Source organism: Macrosteles quadrilineatus, unplaced genomic scaffold (assembly GCF_028750875.1).
Source record: "Macrosteles quadrilineatus isolate MER2022 unplaced genomic scaffold, UCM_ALF_1.0 Scaffold_6__1_contigs__length_79288215, whole genome shotgun sequence".
NCBI lineage: Eukaryota > Metazoa > Arthropoda > Insecta > Hemiptera > Cicadellidae > Macrosteles > Macrosteles quadrilineatus.
Window position 1 is genome coordinate 3689345 of NW_026542599.1, and position 22136 is coordinate 3711480.

Genomic DNA, 22136 nt, shown 5'->3' on the forward strand with positions numbered 1-22136 from the left:
TAAAAAAATCGATGAAACAAATTAAAAAAACAATTTTAGTGTCACCTTGCCTAGTATCGTATAGAGTTCAATGAAAAAAACCAATAACTTGTTAATCTTGTTATATTTCCCCCGTAACTTCCGAAAGACATGTGAAGTAATTTGGCGCCTGAAGTAGCAATTACACTCGGCCCAGAGCCAGACAAAGACAAGTAATCCTGAACTCCAATATCTCAGCTACAACTTGGCTGATCACAGAAGATTGACCTCGTCATTTGTACAGAAGTGGAGTCTGATGAAACTGTGGAGTTGCCAAGGTGCTTCTACAGATACTGAGGTAGCAATTACACTCGGTCCAGAGCCAGACAAAGACAAGTAATCCTGGACTCCAATATCTCAGCTACAACTTGGCTGATCACAGAAGATTGACCTCGTCATTTGTACAGAGGTGGAGTCTGATGAAACTGTGGAGTTGCCAAGGTGCTTCTTCAGATACTGAGGTAGCAATTACACTCGGCCCAGAGCCAGACAAAGACAAGTAATCCTGGACCCCAATATCTCAGCTCACACATTGGCTGATCACAGAAGATTGACCTTGTCATTTGTACAGAGGTGGAGTCTGATGAAACTGTGGAGTTGCCAAGGTGCTTCTACAGATACTGAGGTAGCAATTACACTCGGCCCAGAGCCAGACAAAGACATGTAATCCTGGACCCCAATATCTCAGCTACAACTTGGCTGATCACAGAAGATTGACCTCGTCATTTGTACAGAGGTGGAGTCTGATGAAACTGTGGAGTTGCCAAGGAGCTTCTACAGATACTGCGGCTGCAATTACACTCGGACCAGAGCCAGACAAAGACATGTAATCCTGGACTCCAATATCTCAGCTACAACTTGGCTGATCACAGAAGATTGACCTCGTCATTTGTACAGAGGTGGAGTCTGATGAAACTGTGGAGTTGCCAAGGTGCTTCTACAGATACTGAGGTAGCAATTACACTCGGCCCAGAGCCAGACAAAGACATGTAATCCTGGACTCCAATATCTCAGCTACAACTTGGCTGATCACAGAAGATTGACCTCGTCATTTGTACAGAGGTGGAGTCTGATGAAACTGTGGAGTTGCCAAGGTGCTTCTACAGATACTGAGGTAGCAATTACACTCGGCCCAGAGCCAGACAAAGACAAGTAATCCTGGACTCCAATATCTCAGCTACAACTTGGCTGATCACAGAAGATTGACCTCGTCATTTGTACAGAGGTGGAGTCTGATGAAACTGTGGAGTTGCCAAGGTGCTTCTACAGATACTGAGGTAGCAATTACACTCGGCCCAGAGCCAGACAAAGACATGTAATCCTGGACCCCAATATCTCAGCTACAACTTGGCTGATCACAGAAGATTGACCTTGTCATTTGTACAGAGGTGGAGTCTGATGAAACTGTGGAGTTGCCAAGGAGCTTCTACAGATACTGAGGTAGCAATTACACTCGGACCAGAGCCAGTCAAAGACAAGTAATCCTGGACACCAATATCTCAGCTACAACTTGGATAATCCCAGAAGATTGACCTCGTCATTTGTACAGAAGTGGAGTCTGATGAAACTGTGGAGTTGCCAAGGAGCTTCTACAGATACTGAGGTAGCAATTACACTCGGACCAGAGCCAGTAAAAGACAAGTAATCCTGGACACCAATATCTCAGCTACAACTTGGCTGATCTCAGAAGATTGACCTCGTCATTTGTACAGAGGTGGAGTCTGATGAAACTGTGGAGTTGCCAAGGAGCTTCTACAGATACTGAGGTAGCAATTGCACTCGGGCCAGAGCCAGACAAAGACAAGTAATCCTGGACTCCAATATCTCAGCTACAACTTGGCTGATCTCAGAAGATTGACCTCGTCATTTGTACAGAGGTGGAGTCTGATGAAACTGTGGAGTTGCCAAGGAGCTTCTACAGATACTGAGGTAGCAATTGCACTCGGGCCAGAGCCAGACAAAGACAAGTAATCCTGGACTCCAATATCTCAACTACAACTTGGCTGATCACAGAAGATTGACCTCGTCATTTGTACAGAGGTGGAGTCTGATGAAACTGTGGAGTTGCCAAGGAGCTTCTACAGATACTGCGGCTGCAATTACACTCGGACCAGAGCCAGACAAAGACAGGTAATCCTGGACTCCAATATCTCAGCTACAACTTGGCTAATCCCAGGAGATTGACCTCGTCATTTGTACAGAGGTGGAGTCCGATGAAACTGTGGAGATACCAAGGTGCTTCTACATATACTAAGGTAGCAATTACACTTAGCCCAGAGCCAGACAAAGACAGGTAATCCTGGACACCAATATCTCAGCTACAACTTGGCTAATCCCAGGAGATTGACCTCGTCATTTGTACAGAGGTGGAGTCCGATGAAACTGTGGAGATACCAAGGTGCTTCTACATATACTAAGGTAGCAATTACACTTAGCCCAGAGCCAGACAAAGACAAGTAATCCTGGACTCCAATATCTCAGCTACAACTTGGCTGATCACAGAAGATTGACCTCGTCATTTGTACAGAGGTGGAGTCTGATGAAACTGTGGAGTTGCCAAGGTGCTTCTACAGATACTGAGGTAGCAATTACACTTAGCCCAGAGCCAGACAAAGACAGGTAATCCTGGACACCAATATCTCAGCTACAACTTGGCTAATCCCAGGAGATTGACCTCGTCATTTGTACAGAGGTGGAGTCCGATGAAACTGTGGAGATACCAAGGTGCTTCTACATATACTAAGGTAGCAATTACACTTAGCCCAGAGCCAGACAAAGACAAGTAATCCTGGACTCCAATATCTCAGCTACAACTTGGCTGATCACAGAAGATTGACCTCGTCATTTGTACAGAGGTGGTGTCTGATGAAACTGTGAAGTTGCCAAGGAGCTTCTACAGATACTGAGGTAGCAATTGCACTCGGGCCAGAGCCAGACAAAGACAAGTAATCCTGGACTCCAATATCTCAGCTACAACTTGGCTGATCACAGAAGATTGACCTCGTCATTTGTACAGAGGTGGTGTCTGATGAAACTGTGAAGTTGCCAAGGAGCTTCTACAGATACTGAGGTAGCAATTGCACTCGGGCCAGAGCCAGACAAAGACAAGTAATCCTGGACTCCAATATCTCAGCTACAACTTGGCTGATCACAGAAGATTGACCTCGTCATTTGTACAGAGGTGGAGTCTGATGAAACTGTGGAGTTGCCAAGGTGCTTCTTCAGATACTGAGGTAGCAATTACACTCGGACCAGAGCCAGACAAAGACATGTAATCCTGGACTCCAATATCTCAGCTACAACTTGGCTGATCACAGAAGATTGACCTCGTCATTTGTACAGAGGTGGAGTCTGATGAAACTGTGGAGTTGCCAAGGTGCTTCTTCAGATACTGAGGTAGCAATTACACTCGGCCCAGAGCCAGACAAAGACAAGTAATCCTGGACTCCAATATCTCAGCTCACACATTGGCTGATCACAGAAGATTGACCTTGTCATTTGTACAGAGGTGGAGTCTGATGAAACTGTGGAGTTGCCAAGGTGCTTCTACAGATACTGAGGTAGCAATTACACTCGGACCAGAGCCAGACAAAGACATGTAATCCTGGACTCCAATATCTCAGCTACAACTTGGCTGATCACAGAAGATTGACCTCGTCATTTGTACAGAGGTGGAGTCTGATGAAACTGAAGGGTTGCCAAGGTACTACTGATACTTCGCTCGATATTTTGTGGATTATTTCAATAATCAATATAATAATATATATATAAATATATATATATATATATATATATATATTTTTTTTTGAGTGAAAATACGCACCTAGGTGGCGTCTCCATTTCAATTGGTAGGTGACTCATACCATTTACTAAATATGAATCAAAGTCTATCTAGTTGTGGATACTTTTACCACGGTGTATAAAGAACGATATAATTTACTAACAAACACTTACATTGTTTTAAATTCAACTATAACTTCTATCTAAGGATTGTAACTATTTAATACCCCCGCCGCAGCAAACCTGCCGACTAAGCGAATTTCCATTTGTCTGAATTGATTTTCAGTTAAATTTATTTTAATAACATTAGGTTTAACGAGTACCTAGGTTTGCTGCTACAAGGAAACTAATAAAGTGTGTTTTTGAGTAAAATATTGATAGCTTAGTACAAAATAAATAAATTTGCCAAGTTTGATCAAAATATATCCATAAACAAGCAAACTACAACATTTTACAATATTCTCCATAAGAATAACATAGGAATTTTAAATTTACAATTTTTTTAATTTTCTCCGTTACTAATAATCGAACAAAAATACTTTTATATACTAAATTATTTGTTTTTTTAAGTTCTTTAAAAAGGTCTAAAGAGAAATCGGGAAATTTTGTGTTTTGAGGGTCAAAAGTGAGAAAAACCAATTTTTACCCCATAAAACCCCCCGTAAAGCCCCGTTCCCATGGTTCGATCGTGCTGGTTCGCGAACTCATTCAAGTTTATCCCGCTTTACACCTTTAAACCAAATTTCATCAAAATCGGACAAAAATTACTCAAGTTATCGCGTTCACGGACGTATATATATATATATATATATGTCTATATATATATATATATACATATATAAAAATTTGAACGAATAGTGTTTTTGGCCTCTGGGAACATCAAGATGAAAAAGTAAATCGGTCCCGGGTCTAGGTCTTACCGTGCCACCTACGGTAATAGCTACTTCCCTATAGGGAAATTCGCTAAAAACAATTAAACCAGGTAAATTACTAAAATAATAGCGTAATCGTAACCCTATCAGCTCCAGATATTTTTTTCATTCCAATACGTCTGGTATTAAGCTATTAATTATTCCACGGTGAAGCGAGCTCGCGACTACTAAAAACAATCATTATCATTTCAATACGTTTGCAATTTACCAAATTCAGCTAAAAAAAACTTGGGTGATTAATTTATATAATTCTTGGATATGGGTTTTGGTTGCAAAAACAATCCGAAATTAAAAACGTTGTTTTATAGCGTTTCTCAATATTTAGTTTATTATTTATGTATAATGATTTATACTTCTAAAATCTTAAACGAGACAGGGTAAAGACTACTTTCAATGATTTGTCATGGGTTAAATGCTAAGGTTGTGTAAAAATATGCACTACGATATTTCACTAATGATTTGCTTATAGAAAGATATAAAAAATTGAATTATATTTAATTGTATCTATTTAACTAGTATCGCGATTATCTTGTGTTAGTTCAATGTTTTTTTTCAACGAATCTAATGTAATTTTTTTATATAAATGATAATGGTTGAAGGTGGTAGATTTTTTACCTTCTTGCCATCAATATTTAAAGAGAGCTTAAACGTTTTAACCAGTAACTGTTTACACGTATATTTGGTTTAGGGACTGTATTTATTTAAGTATCGTTAATAAAACCTTGTTATAAAAATATCGAAAAACGAGTGTAAGCTATACCTAAATAAAAATAAAAAACTATAACAATAGTAAAATAATTGAATACATATTGTCAATGGTATAATACAGTAATATAACGTTCATGATTACCTGTTATTTCAATGTCAAATCGTAAATGGACTTGTAGTAGACGAAGATATACCCCAATTAACAAATGAAACAATAGTCTTTTGAAATGACTCCAATCAATAGAAATTCCACCATACAAAGACACATTTTGTACGAGTCAAGAATAATTTATAAATCATGGTTGGGTTAAGAAAGTCGCAGTTTGATGGTCTGGGGCGTTTACTTTGGCTTTTGTTGAAGATCTGTTACTGAAACAATGGACATTGAATATAATACTACTGCAGTTTTACATCCAAAAAGTAACATCCTTTACCACGTATTTACTTATACCTTTAACATTAGTCAATGCATATACGTTCCAATATAAAAAAAAACTAATAGAATAAAAAAAATCTTATACATTTACATAAGGACATGTTAACTAAAAAATCATTTGTGGGTACTAAATGAAAGCATAACATATATACTATTAAACTTAAATAATACATAAATACATTTTCTTTTGTATTGCCTGTTAAAGAGGGTATCTCTTCTAGTATGAAATGCTAGAAAAATGGCTGTAAAAAATGTCTATTGGACATTTCTGTATTTTTTTTATTTGATAGGTCAAATCAGAAACAAAACTTAAACAATTTTGGTTCCCTGAACATAGAAAGAGATTTTTTTTTTAAGAACTACCAAGTTTAACAAAATTAGTTTTTTATTACCTTTGTGTGTTTATAAATGTTACCTAAAGTCCTAATTCTCCTACACAATAATATAATGTGTACATTTTATTTGAATAAATTTGTTCAAATGAGTTCACATAAAATCCATTGGGGATTAGTGGGATTTGAGCCTAACTCTTCAGAACTTAAGTCCCGTGCTGAACCATAAACCAACCAAATCGTGATAACTAGCATGTGGAAAGATTATATTTATCATTGAAAATAACTGAAGATTGTAACCAGAGGTAAAATATGTATTCTTGGAGCTTGTTTACTTTTACAGGCCGTTAAATATTTTCACCTGATTTACGAATAGCAAGTGGGAAACTTTCAGTGGAACGATGAAAAAAAAATGTAATGTACAGTAGTTACATAGTTATCATTTACCAATCAGTCAAACAATGTTAACTGAATTTTTCAGAAATTGAATGGACAATATTTATACTGAATCCAAAATTATTGGGTGTTTTTAAAATGGAACTTGGCCATCACTATCGAAATCCACAATGCTTTAAACATATTATTTTTCCTGTTACAGTGTCACACAGTCTGTAGTTTTGTACTATAAAACATGAATATTATATTATTAATATAGTTGTAAATAAAAATTTTGCCCTATGTAATTTCAATTTTAGCTTTTTTTAGACAATCACGGATACGTTTTTTTTATATTTTAATGATGGATTTTACAATTGTGAACATTACGCATTGATCTTTCTTGTTTGACAACGAATAATCAATAGACGTACAAGAAGAAGATTTGGCTTTCAACAAACAACTAATCTTTCCAAAGCAATTTTATATTTAATTCTTTATAGTTATATATTAACAGTGTAGCTGTTTAAAGTGAACCGTGGATGGGCAGATACAATAACAACATCAAAATCAAAAGTTTAATCATCTGTTGCACAATCTTTAAGCATATAATAATATTTTAGTGTTAGTTCCTGATGTCGTATGTTTTTTCCGTAGGTCGATACGCATTTCTCGATCAAAATATCTTGTTTGCATTTCAAAAGTGTCGCCTCTCGACAGGCACATTTGTTTGCTCCTGAAGTGACAAATGTTCGAATTAGTCAGAGAGAGTGGGAACTACGGCGGTGGCAACATCCTGATTCTGGAAAACACAAAATGTGTGACGTTTTTCTCCTCTTCTGTTGTTTGTGCTTTATAAAACAATATTTGAGGTAGAACTAGTTTTGGGAAACATTTATTAGTTATCTGAGATATTTGTAGGTTTAAAATAAAGTTTAAAATGTTTTCCAGTGTTTTTTTTAGTACTGGTACTACGATAAGTCTTTCAAAAAGTTAGATGGTCAATGGTTATATACTTAAAATTTATATTTTTTAAAATTTATATTTATAAGAATTTTTAATTTTATTTTAATTGGCTCTCCAAAATTTGGTTGAATACATGGGCTTAATACTTATTGACTGCATGTAAAGACAGGAAGAACGAAAAAAAATATCAATCAATAATATCCATCGTTCCAGAACTCAAATTTGATACTAAAAAATGTACAAGTTATTAGTTCAGTTGGTAGCGATATTAAACCGAGGCAGCGATGTCTTGGGTTCTCTTTCTAGTATCACCTTTGGAATTTTAAGTGCGTATCATTCTTGACCTTTACCGGATTATGCCTTGCATAATGACGTTCTAGGCATATGCATTTGATTCATACGAGCAAAATCAAATTCTAGGATAAAGAGTTCATGCCAAACAAATTTAGAATTTTTTTTTCGAAATTGATTGTCTTACTTTACCACACACCGAGTCTAAACAGGTATGTAAATAAATAAGAAAGAGTTGGGAGTTGAGGCTGTACATTGAAACTGTTTGTCAAAGCAACTCAACACCATGCTCATTAAAGGTTCTTAGTACTCCGAACAAAGTCAAAAGACTTCCCCTCCAGCGAAGAAATGTTGTAAGATTCAACAAGCTTTTCATTTGCACACATAGTTGAAAAGCATCCTACATTTTGCTGAATGTACTGCATCATAACTGAGGAAATTAATATTTACTGTATTCTTTTTGGGGTTTGTTACATAAACTATTAGTGAGGTAAACATGTATGTATTTGAGACAGTGGCATAACAAAGTTTGTTTCCCAAACGTGATAAGTAGGTAAGAGGACTTCTATATATATTTTAATTCGTCCAGATTTTGTAAAATTTTTTTGTCCATACAACATTAAATGAACATGCAGTACGTAAAAACGGTGCTTAAAATGTCATCATAGTTTCATATCTCTTTCCAAATTGTTATCAATACACAAATATGTACAGCTTTATTTTTAGAAATTAAGCTATACAAATCTGAAATCATTTAGACCATTTAAAGGTTTGTAGTAATTTTAAATGTCAACCAACTACTTCAGGATTTCGAAACGTGACTATAATTTATTAGTTTTATTGTAGTTTGTAATAGCTTAAAACGTCTACTCCTTCGTTAAAATATGGTAATTTTAATAGTTAAATTTAAGCTGAAAATGGACTGGGATAGTAGTGTGGCTCAGAAAATGCATTCTTTATAATATACTCTATTCCTATCTTTAAGCAGACTACAGGCTAAAAACCAAATTACCCACTATTCTCCTAAGTACATTTTGCTTACTATTTCAATGCACTTAGCTTCTTACGGAAAATTTTTGTTTATAACTCCGACTCACATCAACTCCCTCATAAAGAAGTTGAAAACTCAGTTCAGTAAACTCTTTCAAAGCAAACAGCGACATTTCTTACGCAGAAGTGAGTTGTTAGAAGCGAGTCTTTGTCAGGTATACAAAGACGCCCCAGTCTCCAGACACTTCAGTCGAGAGACGGGGGTGGCGAGAGATAAGGGTGGTGGCGGGGGTGATTAGATTTACGGCGAATAAATTAATGCGAGGAAGTGAAACCAATTTGAGACATTCACCCCCGCTACCCTTAGCTACTTGACTTTCTGTTGCTGCTGTCAGGGTCGGGGATATTAGTGGATTTTAGGGGCCTACTTTGTAGTATAGCTTAAACTTGTTAAGTGTATTTCGTGAAACCTCAATAATTTTAGTTAAATATTTATTAACCTAAATCATCAAATTTATCGGGAAATCAGTTATTGTTAGCGTTGTAAGTGTTTAGGAAGATAACTTCGAAAGATTACATTATTAGGCATTATTAGATCATAGGGTTATTTAGATATCCCGATATAGATCTTATGGTGAGTTGGCGGCTAATTTGGAAGTGCCTAGGCGATGTCGTGGGTTTGAATCTGACCTACCATTAATTTGTATCAGGAGAGTTTACCCTTGTTCTGTACCGAATCACCTTTTGCGTTTCTACGGCACCCACAGGTCGATAGCATATAAGAACGCGCAAATGAAAGGTTAAAGGTTGCCAGCTCCTTTAAAAAATACCCCCGCTGCAGCAAACCTGCCGACAGCGATACCAATCCAAACCTTAGTAAAATTATGTTTATTACATATAGTAATCTAAGATGACATTTTAGTCAATAGCTTTTTGACGAATCAAAAGTAGACTCAACTGTACTTGGTAATCGGGCTGTAAAAAAATTACTTAATTCGTAGTAATATAACATGCAACTTCTTCTAACTAACCTAGGTTAACTTGCGTCAAGTTGTTTTGCCTAGTGTTATCAGCCTTGTTCGGCATATCCCTGAATGTAGCTATTCTATTTACAAACTATTTGATAACCAAATTTAACTGACACCTGCATGACTGCAAGGCAGTATTTATAAATGAAAGATCCAAAAGACCTGCAGTACCTGACTTAATATTTGTTTACACATAATGAGAGTGCTTTAATTTCAAATAAAAAAAACAGCATAGTTCACTATAGTTAAAGCCAATAATAAAAAATCAACGGAAAAGGGGGAATATTAACTTAAATATAGCCTAAGGTAACGCAAAAAATAAATATTACCGGAAACAGGAGTGAAGGTGGTTCCATATCCGGTCCATAGCTGGAATCCCCGCCACAAAGGGCTGGTGATGCAATTATGCAGATTTCCCGTGAACCTGTCACATCCGGTAACCCTACTTCCGGAATCTGAGTAATATCCAGCCGGGATTATCACACTTGGTTGGCAAAGAATCCTATCATACAAGAATATTAGGTAGGCATTTATATCTATTATTCGATTTAAATAAACAGTGTAAACTAAATTTCATTGATAAGTCACATTTTTTCTATAAATTACCAACCGATTTTCCCGTGCTTGGCAACGGGAAGAGGGTTCGAAAGGTAGTAGTGTGATCCTTTAAATCTGCTGAATGAAAAAGCTACGCAGAAATAATTTTATTTAACAATTCTTAACTTTACCGCTTTGTTTGTTGAAATTATTTTATTTTAATCGAGGTAAATAGTTTGAATTTAGAGGAAACTTAGTACGGGGTATGAGAGGTGCTGATGTGTGTTTAAAATACTGTTGCAATAGTATTTAATTTGACAAGATACGATTCTTTAAAAGTAAATTTAATAGAAGTAAACAAGTACAACATACCTTAAGTGTTGCAACAAAACCAATAATAAACTTATGTTAATTTTACAGATAAGGATGTTTACCTCAATTCTTTAATGTTAGTCTAGCCTTTGTATCTGTAAGCCTAATGTATACATTTCTCTGAATAGAGGCCTATAATCAAATAAAAAAACATAAAAAATGTACTAATTTTTGTTTATGAAACATAGCCCACATATCAAACAATACACAAATCTTTAAATTGGTTACAAAACACGTAACGTAGCATGTTCAACCCGCTATCTCATAGTATAATGATAATAAAACATTATCATAAGAAGAACATGGCAACTTTTGAAACCAGTGGTGGGGCAAAGGCTTAGGAGGGTTTAACACTCTATGTTCGTTTGTTATATTTGCTCTATTCATGCAAAATTTCAACTCAATTAGTCTAATAGTTTTCACGTGGTGGACCGTGGCATAGAAACATCCAAACTGTTCTTATTTATATAATTAACAAGATAAGATGTCAAAAGATAAGCTTAGTGCTAATACATAAATAAGTAGGTTCTAGGATTAATCTAAACTAATGTTTTAACATCTCTCTCTTTCATTTGAGTTTTAATTGGGAGCTTGGTTGATAAGATTACCTGGGATTCAAGAATGCGTTTGAGACTTGTAACACTTGTACAATTAGTAAATATTTGTGGGAAAATCTAAAGCACTGAATAATACTTCACCTTGTTATCCTTATTTTTACCCTAAGGATAGATAAATTTAAGCACTAATAAATAATATTTTGGTCCTTAAAAATACCTAATCAACATCAACAATAAAGTGTGTAATGTACTTTTATTAAACCCAACATTTTTAGAAAAAGCTTACCCCAAATTGTTAGAGGAAATCGTTTATAACATTTTTTCTAAAAATGCGCATTTTAATACCTCCTACTTGCTGTCTTAACCCATTTTATCTAGTTTTTTTTTTACTTCTTATTGACCGTTTTTCTGTAATACAAGCTAACAACAATAAAAGAAATCTGGCAAAGGTACTCTCATTGTTGGAATATGTGAACACAAGTCTGTTTTATCATAAAATATACATGTAGTGCTCTCTCCATCTATTCAAAAACATGTCTTTTCGAACATAATGAAAGTGTAATATATATGCTAATGACCAAGAACCTTGCAATGCATTTTGAACTCTTACTTGGATCTTTTTTAAAGATACAGTCTCTATCTCCATTTCCACACGTCCTGTACGTGAGTCTCATTATTCATGGTATATTTTTCTGTTATGTTTGTGTAAGACTTTAATGTGAAAATATCAAACCCGACATGTAAAAAAATTGATATTGGCGTCACAATGTGTTTGAAAAAGCTTATAAAATTATAAACTATTTGTTTAATTCGCACGTTCATCAATCTAAATTGTGTTTAGAATACTAAAAAGATAATGTAATCATTTTATTAAGTAGAAAAAATATTTTGCAAAAGTATTAAAAAAGATGATTAGTGATTAAAAAGGTGATTAGATGGTGGGAGTAACATTTTAGTGAAATATGTTTGTTCCTGATTTAGGTCAGGTGTTTAAGTATAGCTCTTTAATAGGCCAATTAATCGATCAAGGTCAAGTGGATCATTTTTTTACAAACCAAAAGGTGAATGATACAAAATCAAATCGGTTACTTTCTAATTGTCCGGTGAACTTAAATTTTAGGTCTTTTAACATAGGACCTAGTCATAGAAGCCTTACTGCAGCTAATATCTGGGTATAAACAAGATGAAAACTCACGGGATTACGTTTAATATATGTATTATGATCCAAGCAATGTTGTTAAGTTTTAGATTTTAAGCATAGCTTCACAATCTAACGTTAAGTGTAGGCATTTGACCTACATTTTAAATGTATGACCATTTTTTAAGAGTATGGAATTATGTCCTATTATGATTAGAAGTTTAAGATAACGTTATTGTTGATGTTTCTTATATGTTAATTTTACTCATATTCAAAGTCACTTGGTGTATGGAATTGTTGTTTGATGTTTTGATAATCATATAAAAAGTGTCTGTGTTACAAAAGATAATGAAGAAAGTGATGTGTAATTTTATAGGAGAATCCATTGTAAGCCACGATGTTTTTAAATATATTTTTTAACTTGTTGCTTTATATTAAATAAAATGTAGATGCAATCCCCTCAGTTGGTTTTGTTCATAACCCTTTCACAAGAAAGTTTTTTTTTCTTTGAAAATCTATGTAATTATAGAGCGACTATGAATCCAAATTTGAAATGGGCAAAAACTACCTACACTAATAAACTACACCAAAAATAAACTTACTACCTTACAGTATTTAAGTCATCAGAAGATAGGAAATGTAAAGTTTGTATAGAATCAAACAACGAATCAAATGGAATCAAATCTGTCAGAGATTTGTGTGTGTAAAGTAGATGATTTGGTGAACTATTCATCGCTTCGCCCCTAGTAAGTAACCTAGTATGTAATCTTTAATAAAGTAGTAGGCCTGTTATGGTAAAATATTCTTTTTTTGAAACGGCAATTTAAACTATAAACAATGTTAATGCAGTATTTAACATTTATCGATCCCGCTCTAGAGCGGCAATGAGCTGTTTTGCGTTATGTTTACAAGTATTGTAAAGTGATCATTTTCGCGCAGTGTTAGGAAAACGACGTTTCCTACATCCTTATCAAGTTTCAACCCTACAATGTGTTACCACCTTTTAACACCACAAAACCCCATATTCAAATCCCGGCCACAAATTTCGGCGTTGGGCTCAGAAATTATAAATCAGCGGTGACACGTCTTCGGGAAAATATTTCATCGAAAAGTACTGAGAAAAGGAAGAAAAATACACCTTAATAGGCTTACCTGACCACTTCTAGATAAGTAGACGCCTTCGAGACAATGCCGCGATGTGATTGGTTGTTGGCGCGCAGCTCAGCTGTGGTTGGTGGGGGCGGTATTGTAGGGTGGTTAGCGTCGCGGCGTCGTCAGTGCCTGGCCCGCCGTCGCGACGTGCACACTGTGACGTTCTGTACTCCAAAACACGGTAGATTACGTATTCAGGAAAAGTTAGAAAATCAAAATTAGCTATTATATTACAGGTATTACTTACTGAATTTTCTGTTTGGTTCAGTGCTGTGACATGTTTGCCGAGATCCAAAGAGCTACTTCAGGGGCTGTGTTATGTTTTCTTCTTCTTGCCGGGACCCTTGCGGCTACAAATGTTCAAGGTAATTACTTACTTAAGTTTTACGTACGTCTGAACTGTTTGAAAGCTGTTCTAAAGTAAATTAAAGTAAGTTCAAGTCACTGTAAATACTTTTACTAACTTTGTTTTGGTACTTGTTTCAAATTGTTGTGATGAATCAAGTATTTGTACTATTGTCAATTACCTAATATTTTTACTGGTATGGCATGTTAAGAAACCTTGTATACTATGGTTACAACTTATTATTTAACATATTTTAATTACTCAGTAAAAACACATCCAACTTAGAACTGTCGCAAAACTTTGGCATTGGAAGATTCGTGCTAACTTGTGACATATATTTAGACAGACATTTTTTTTATAAACACCATCGTACGTTGCGAATTGCAAAGACCTGTCTACGATTCAGTTTTATCAAACATTGTGTTTGTCCATATCGCAACAGACAAACTTCTATCAAACGTGTTTTACATACTTTTATTGGACTGCAGGAGATGACATTATAAAATATTTTTTTAAAGAAGATTTTTTTAGACGAATTTTTAAAGATTTCGTAAACTTCACAAGCAAATCATATCAAGGTGAAAACAAAAAACATTGGCGAACAAGGGATTTTAAGGCGTTTAATCCATCTATACTAAAAATATAAATTGATGTGAGTCGTATCAAATTTTCTCTGAAATTTCGGAAAAAAGTTTAAAAAAATGAATTACTATCAAGAATATATAAGTCCAAAAATAGAAAATTGTTTGAATGGTTTATGTTGTTCTTAAGTCAGATTTAAAAACATATGGCTTTTCCACATAGACAAAATATCCAGATTCCTCTGTTTTTCTTCTTCAAAATTTCCAGAATCAAGTTTAAGTTTTAAGTAGGAAGAAGAGTTTTTATTTATGCAAGAATCGTGTAGGTGTATCATATCTAAAACCTTATTTATAGGTATAACCACGTTTTATCATAACCGTCTTTAAAAAATATATTAATTCAAAATATGTATTGAAAGTAACCAGTTACTGTTTCAGCTTCATTTAAGTCATTGATGATATTAGGAAATATCTCACTAATTTGTAATTTGCCCTTTCTTAAAATAAAAAAAAGTATTTAGGTCACGCAAAAAACTTCTGGATATTTTACTTTTAAAAAACTTTTGCACATAATACGAGTTAATTTTTTATATTAATTTTGGTAAGATTAATACCGATAGATATATATTTTTTTAAATTCAGACGCAGCCCTTAATTTGTAGTATTAGACTTAACCTTTAAAATCTAGGGCAGACACACCCATAAACTTCAAGATGGCGGACGCCTGACGTGAGCTTTTTGCGCAATCAGGAAATTGAATATTCCATAAGCGTGTACTCATGACATAAATTTATTTTTTACTTGTAGAATACTTAAGTGTAGACTTAAGTTGATCAGATTTGAGATTATAACTGAAATATGAAAATAACTTCTGAAACGTCTTTGCGTTCGTTCAGAAAGTTTCGTCGTATATATATCGACCAATTAATACGTCTTTATTTATTGGACGTATACTTGTTGTTTATATTTGTGTACAATAATCATCAACAATATTTGATACTTTCTTCATAATGCTAAATACTGTCAGCTGTTGTAACACATTTCTTAGGCTGGAAGACTTGACCTCACATTAAAGGCAATCTGATAAAGGTTGTACAATTTAGATTTCAAGTAATGTTTCAATAGGCTTATTTATCTAGATATACTTGACTGGCAAAATATTTTGGATACATCTGTCATAAGATAGTTACGGATGAACCTATAGTTAAATCGCTGATGTGTTGAAAGAGAGACATAAAAGATTGTAGAGATGTAAGAGAGATGTAATTCATACTACTGAGCTTATTGTGATAATATCAAAACAAAGAGGCCATACTGTCACTTTTTATGTACAAAAGTCTTTCTTTTGTATTAGAAAGATATTATGTCTTTAATGAAGACCATTAAAAATAGTTTTATAAGAAGCAAGAAGCAAACATAACGTATTATTATAGTTTTGTTGCCCGTAACAAGCATAGAGTTTAATCAAATTAACACAATAAATAAATATATAAATAAGTAAACAATGCCACAACAAAACCATACTAAATACTAGTCCTTAACAATCTTAAAATAATCTATATAAAACAGTTGAGGATCTACTATTCGATCCCGAGTCTGAAGCCATGTTATTATTCATATCAACAGTATTAGTGGTTTAGGTAAATAAAAACATTTCCAAACAAACGAACTTGAATTAGTTTTTGTGCTAATCTCGTTCTATTAGTGAAATTATGTTCAAGGTAAATGAAAGCGAGGAAACTTATACAATTTGTTATTGCATGATCATGTTTAAGCTGTAATATCTCAAAAATTCGACTATTCGAAACTAGTTCAAAGCGAAATTTCAAACGATTACGGTCAAATTAATCAAAGGCAAATTTAATTGTTCATAAATAATAAAATAAAGAGTGGTTGGATTTTTTTTATTAATAGAATTTTTACACTTATAATTTATTTGCGTACATCTTTCCTTGTGAACATATATATTATTTTATATATAAATATATATACATGTACAGAAGGACATAATTTACCTTTGTTTTTAGAGGAAGACGTATGAAATAAAGGTATATATAAAAATCAAAAGTCATATTTATCAAATTCTTACAAGATAAAAAAAGAAATCTACAATTCCGTTATTAAGAAAACCATGTACTGGTACTCAAACAGACGATTTAAAATGTAAGGGAAGTTCACAAATTTGAGTTCTATGACAATTAGGAAGGAGATTACTCTGTTGTAAATACATCAATATCAAACTTATACTGTGACACTAAAGCTGTTTTTACGGAATAAATACTCTAAAATATATATTTTAAATCCAAATAATTGTTATTGTTCAGGCCATCTATAAAATGTACATCTATATAAATACTAAAATAAATACATAAATACTTATTCAAACTAATTGTTATGCTATCTGTGTATATATCAGATAGGGTAGGAACCCTTGAATGTTAAAAATCATTTAAGGTTATGTTTAAAGTGGATTTTTAAATGCATAAATTATCTTTAAACTTTTTATTTAATTAATATTGCATGTAATGTTTGTATATTGTTTTGGTATTAATTTACCAAGTATTTATTAATAATAAACAACACGCCTATTTACCGTATGATTCGTAAGCGACCTATCAAAGATGTCTACTTAAATAATGTTATTAAATTAGAATGACCGTGATTAAATTGAATATTCTTTATTGCGCTGGGTCTAAAAATTAAACAGCTTACATCCGATTACTTCAGTAAATACATAACTAGTTCGGCGTAGATAAACTGCAACCCTACATTTGTTTCTGCATTGACTATCGTTTTAAATAGTAGTTTTATTTGCATATAATTGTTTACATGCAGCCTATAATAATGAACATATTTAGATTATAAACTTGTCTGTGAGGTTAGAGACACCAGTTCTTGATCGACGAAAAAATCTACTATAACAAAGTCAAACACCACAGTATTTGTTAGGGGTTGTTACAAGGTAGTCGACGGGATCACATAAACTTTAAAGAGAAGTCAATAAACGGTTAATTGGTAAAATACAAATGAATTTTAGACAAAAAACTTTTTCAATACATAGTTTTCTTGCCTAAGGGAATTTTATTTAACATATACTGTATACTTATACATACAATATACAACAACAATAATATATTATATGTAATATTAATGTGTAATGATAAACATATAATAGATCCTTATTGTGTGTCCATAATCAGGTGATGGACTCTAAAGCAGTCCCAAACTATATACTGTAGTAGTGTACTTATGAAAAAACTAGTATCACTTTACGAAGTCGGGTTATTTTGCTAAAACGTTCACTAACGACGTAACATTTTCACAAACACGATTCCAACACTTTGTCCCATTTTCAGTCACAAGTTAGGTGATAACAGCACGGAGGAAGAGTAATAGGACCGATTTCCAAAACTAATTGTTGCAGTCTTCGAACAAATGTTGTTTTAAGGTTGGTGATAAAACTAATTTATTGCGGACGGCGCTGAACCAGATGACTCGGGGACATATGGTGTGCATACGTACACACACACACGCACACACACACAACACGTGTCGACTAATATCTCTGCGCCGCACTGGTTTAATATGAGGCGCGTTCAGCATATATAGGGTGATCTCTGCAGAATACACCTCTGAGGCATGGAGATTGATTTTACATAGAAAAATACGCTATATTAGTTTAGTGAAAAAATATTTATTAACATGTTGGGAATGCTTAAACTTATATATTATTTATTATTGCTGGATTGTAGAACAGTTAAAATGCTAGTCTAAGAATCATAGCCACAGTTTAAATAATCAGTAGCTTTTTATGGTGTGAAATTATTACCAATGGGAGGTATTCCTAGCTAAAGATACCACTGAATTTAGTCTGTTATCAGGTATCCAGATTATTTAATGTATTATTTTGCATATCTTGCATTCATAATCCACTCAAATACGTACAAAATGTACGTTTAGTTTTGATGAAAAGTCTAGGTGATTTAAGGTTTTTACTTAGAATGTATGTGTACTGTATATGTCCAAACATATTAGTTAAACACATTACATAAGTTTCTGACGAGTGTGCTACGACTAAGATTACCATCTTTGTTTTAGACCAAGTTCAGTCGGTTTCTTTGGCCAGAACTATTTGTCTTATGATATTTGGATCCAGGTCTAAACATAAAAAATCAAATAAACAAGATACACCAAAAATCGGTCGTGTTACTAGCCATCATATATTTTTCTTGTTCTGTATATGGTCACCAAAAACTTGTATAAAAATCACTCAGATGGTTTGATAACAAAGGCAGCGTGATACAAAATATATATAAACCGATTAGTTGACAATAAAAATATCTTAAAGGTTAACATCCATACCAAAATACGAGGGTACTTTGTTTAAGGCGGAAAAGGATGGGTTTTTAATGCACCTTTTTAACTGACTAAGATTAACTTGTCCTGTAGGCAGCTGACTCCAGATTCAATCCCTAAAAACCGCAGCAAGCTTCTTGTTATATTTCTATGTGAAAAATAAGTATACTGTTATAGTTTTCTTTTGATCAAACCTGGACACTTTATTTACTTCATACTAAGCTATAACCATTTCACTGTAGTAAAAAAATAAATAAATAAAATCAGCTGTTTCAACAAGCTAACCCTTACTTTCCCACATTCGCTTTTCAACAAACCTAATAATTTCGTAAGCGATGGGAGTAACGACTATCGGTTTTTGTCGGTTAAGATAAAACAATATCAATAACTGTTGAACCTTGGTTTTTATAGCATCAGAGGTTGTTTAATAGTTTTAATTTTTTAAAGGACAACAATATACTAAATTTATATCAAATGCGTTTTAGTCGATTTTGTGAAAACTTGAAACTTCTGTTATTTCATGTGGTTTTATGGGGAAATCATAGTTAACATTAATGAAATTTATTGTGATACAGCAAAATTACGTAAGCAAGTATTTTGAGTTTATGATGGATCAAAGTTCATGATCATCAGAGGACAACGTCCAACCCTTATGAACATGAAATTATTAATTAAAGTAATAACCATCTATTCATTTTTTTTCTTCTTTCCAGTTGTTTAATTAAAAAAGAATTATTTTGTGATGTTTTAAGCGGCTGTTTTAGACATTTGGACCCATTCAGCTATATTAAGTGTGCATATTTTCTCTTACTTTTTAACTAATTCTTATTTTATTGTTTTTCAATCCTTGTTTTTTCAAGTTAACATCGAATCTCATCATAAAATCATAACACAACTGCAGCTGTTGCAAACAACTAAATCATCAAAAGCTGTGTAACAATTTAGTTAATCTTTTCAAAAGGTAACAGAAAATATACCTAACAATTTACAGAAAATATTTACTTGGATTCTGACAATTTGAAAAAATATAGTGTGAAACAGCATAACATGAAAACTATTAAGTAAAAATGTTTCTTAGCATATGCGACTCCACTAGCCATTTTCAGTCCGTACTTAATGGTACTAACCAGATTGAGTTGTGGGATTGAAACAGTCGGCGCCAATAGCGTAGGATTACCACAGGAGGGGAGTGTGGGAGGGGGAGGGTGAGTCAATCCCATACTGATGGGTCTGTACTAATCCAATACGACTGTACGACTTATCAGCATGAAAAACTCATCTAGCCACATAGTGCATTAGTACAGTCGGATCAGCATTGGAATATAGCAGCACCATTTGTGGCCGAGTAGTTTGCTTGTAGATTTTGTTGATAATCTATACATGCTGGTAAATAAATTATAGACCAGTGAGTAATAGTAGTTTATGCAAAGATCGCGTAAAGATGGTCTTTACTTCACGAGTAGAAATTTAAGCCTTAGCAAATTCCTTAACAATTAATAATTACGCGAGTTGCGTACACTACTTTACCTACGACAGTTTTTTTATTACTAAAATCACTACTCATAACTTCCAAGAGAGGTTATGTTTTCGTTTATTACCTCTCATTGTCTCTAATAGTGACGTATCGACTAATTGTACTACAATAAACACTAATACAACTGTTGTTTTTAAACTATTTTTCACGAAATATGTTGTATGATTAATTTTGGGGTGGTCAGTAATTATTTGTATCATTAACAAAGTAATTGGTCTTAACAGCTGACAAGTTGACGTTCTAAGCAATAAAATTTCACTTCTTTTATCTCAATCCTTGAACCTTATTGGTCCGTAACTAGTGTTGTAAAATACAAAAATTAATGCTGTAAAGTAAGTAAAAATTATTTAAACCTACAATAAAATGCAATAAAATGGATTTAGTTTGTACAGTAAACAAAAGGTGACGTACCGTTTATTAGAGTAGAATATTATAGTTACATTAACCCTCTCTGCATTTTTCTCTCTCTTTTAAACACGAAAAAACCAAATGTATTTTTATATGCACTTTATAAAAGTTAATTACAATTATAATAAAACTATGTCGACTGTGGTATTTTGAACCAAGTTTTATCTAAGCCAGGCTACATAAACATTGTAAGATCAATGAGCTATATCCGACTGATACAGCGCCGCACAGACTGTTCTCATTATACTTTACAATACAGCCAAAATGAACCCTGATATAAAACCACCCTCTGCCTCCCAAAGCATGACTCGACTGAAAAAGTTTACAGCGTCAGACGCTTGTAAATTGGCCATCAAAGAGGCTGAGGAGATATTAAACAAGTTAGATTATGAAGATATAACTCTTGTATAGTTATTTTTTTAGCAATTTGAACTAAAATGTTTTTAATAATTTCTATTGTAAATTTAAAAATACAGATTCATTGATAAAGATACACTTTATACTTACTTGTTTACATTATCTAGCTGTTTCACACCAAACAACACGCTACTCAACAAATTTAAAAGAACAAAGTATAAAAGAGATTATAACAAATTATAGAGTATAAAAACAAATACAACTTATTACTGATGTCACTGACAAAGAAGCATAGTTGTATTCTTTTGTCGTTTTTAGCATAACACCCGAACTACTACTAAAACCAGTAAGTAGGGAAAACTTCGGTTCGCATCAAAATAAAAATAAATTTGATCTGAAAGTTGAATGTATTCTACACATATAAAAATATAACATGACATTTTTCCCATGGACCTTGAATTTTTTCATCAAGTTATGTGGGAAAACGTTGGTCAGTTTAGTTTTTTGTTGGTTCTAGGATGCTAGAGTGAATAATTTTTAATTTACTATCAAACAATACCAAGATCAAAAATATCGGACAAATCCCTGAAAAACAAAATTTTTTGTTGTAAGGCAAAATTAGGTGTTTCCTGACTAACTTTGCCTTATTTTTACACCAACATTTTTGATCTTAGTATTGTTTGATATGAAATAAAAAATCTAAAAAAAGTATTCTAGAATTTCTTTCCTAGAATTAGCCTTTTTTGAGTTATTTAAGTCATACAAATTCAAACGGGACCCATTCCGGAATTCGGACCAACTTTATTATTTTCTCTATAATAGTACTTGTGTAGTTATCATGCTTACCAAATTTCATAATCATCGAATGTAAAACTTAACAGATAAAAATAGTTTAGTATAAAAATCAAAATAGCCAATAGGTGGGTAAATTTTCGGACATAC

General features: G+C 33.5%; 1 protein-coding gene across 3 annotated transcripts in view; it reads left to right on the forward strand.

The window, feature by feature from the left end:
• LOC128996176 (neurotrimin-like) overlaps positions 1–22136 on the forward strand; it is a 356524-nt gene that overhangs the window by 103816 nt on the left and 230572 nt on the right. For 2 of the 3 annotated variants that reach the window (XM_054421313.1, XM_054421315.1), the window contains exon 1: positions 13818–13977. In XM_054421313.1, coding sequence (XP_054277288.1) covers positions 13890–13977 — 88 coding nt within the window. In that variant the 5' untranslated portion in view covers positions 13818–13889. Of the gene's footprint in view, positions 1–13817; positions 13978–22136 lie in introns of those variants that run through there. The other variant, XM_054421314.1, reaches the window with a different exon arrangement.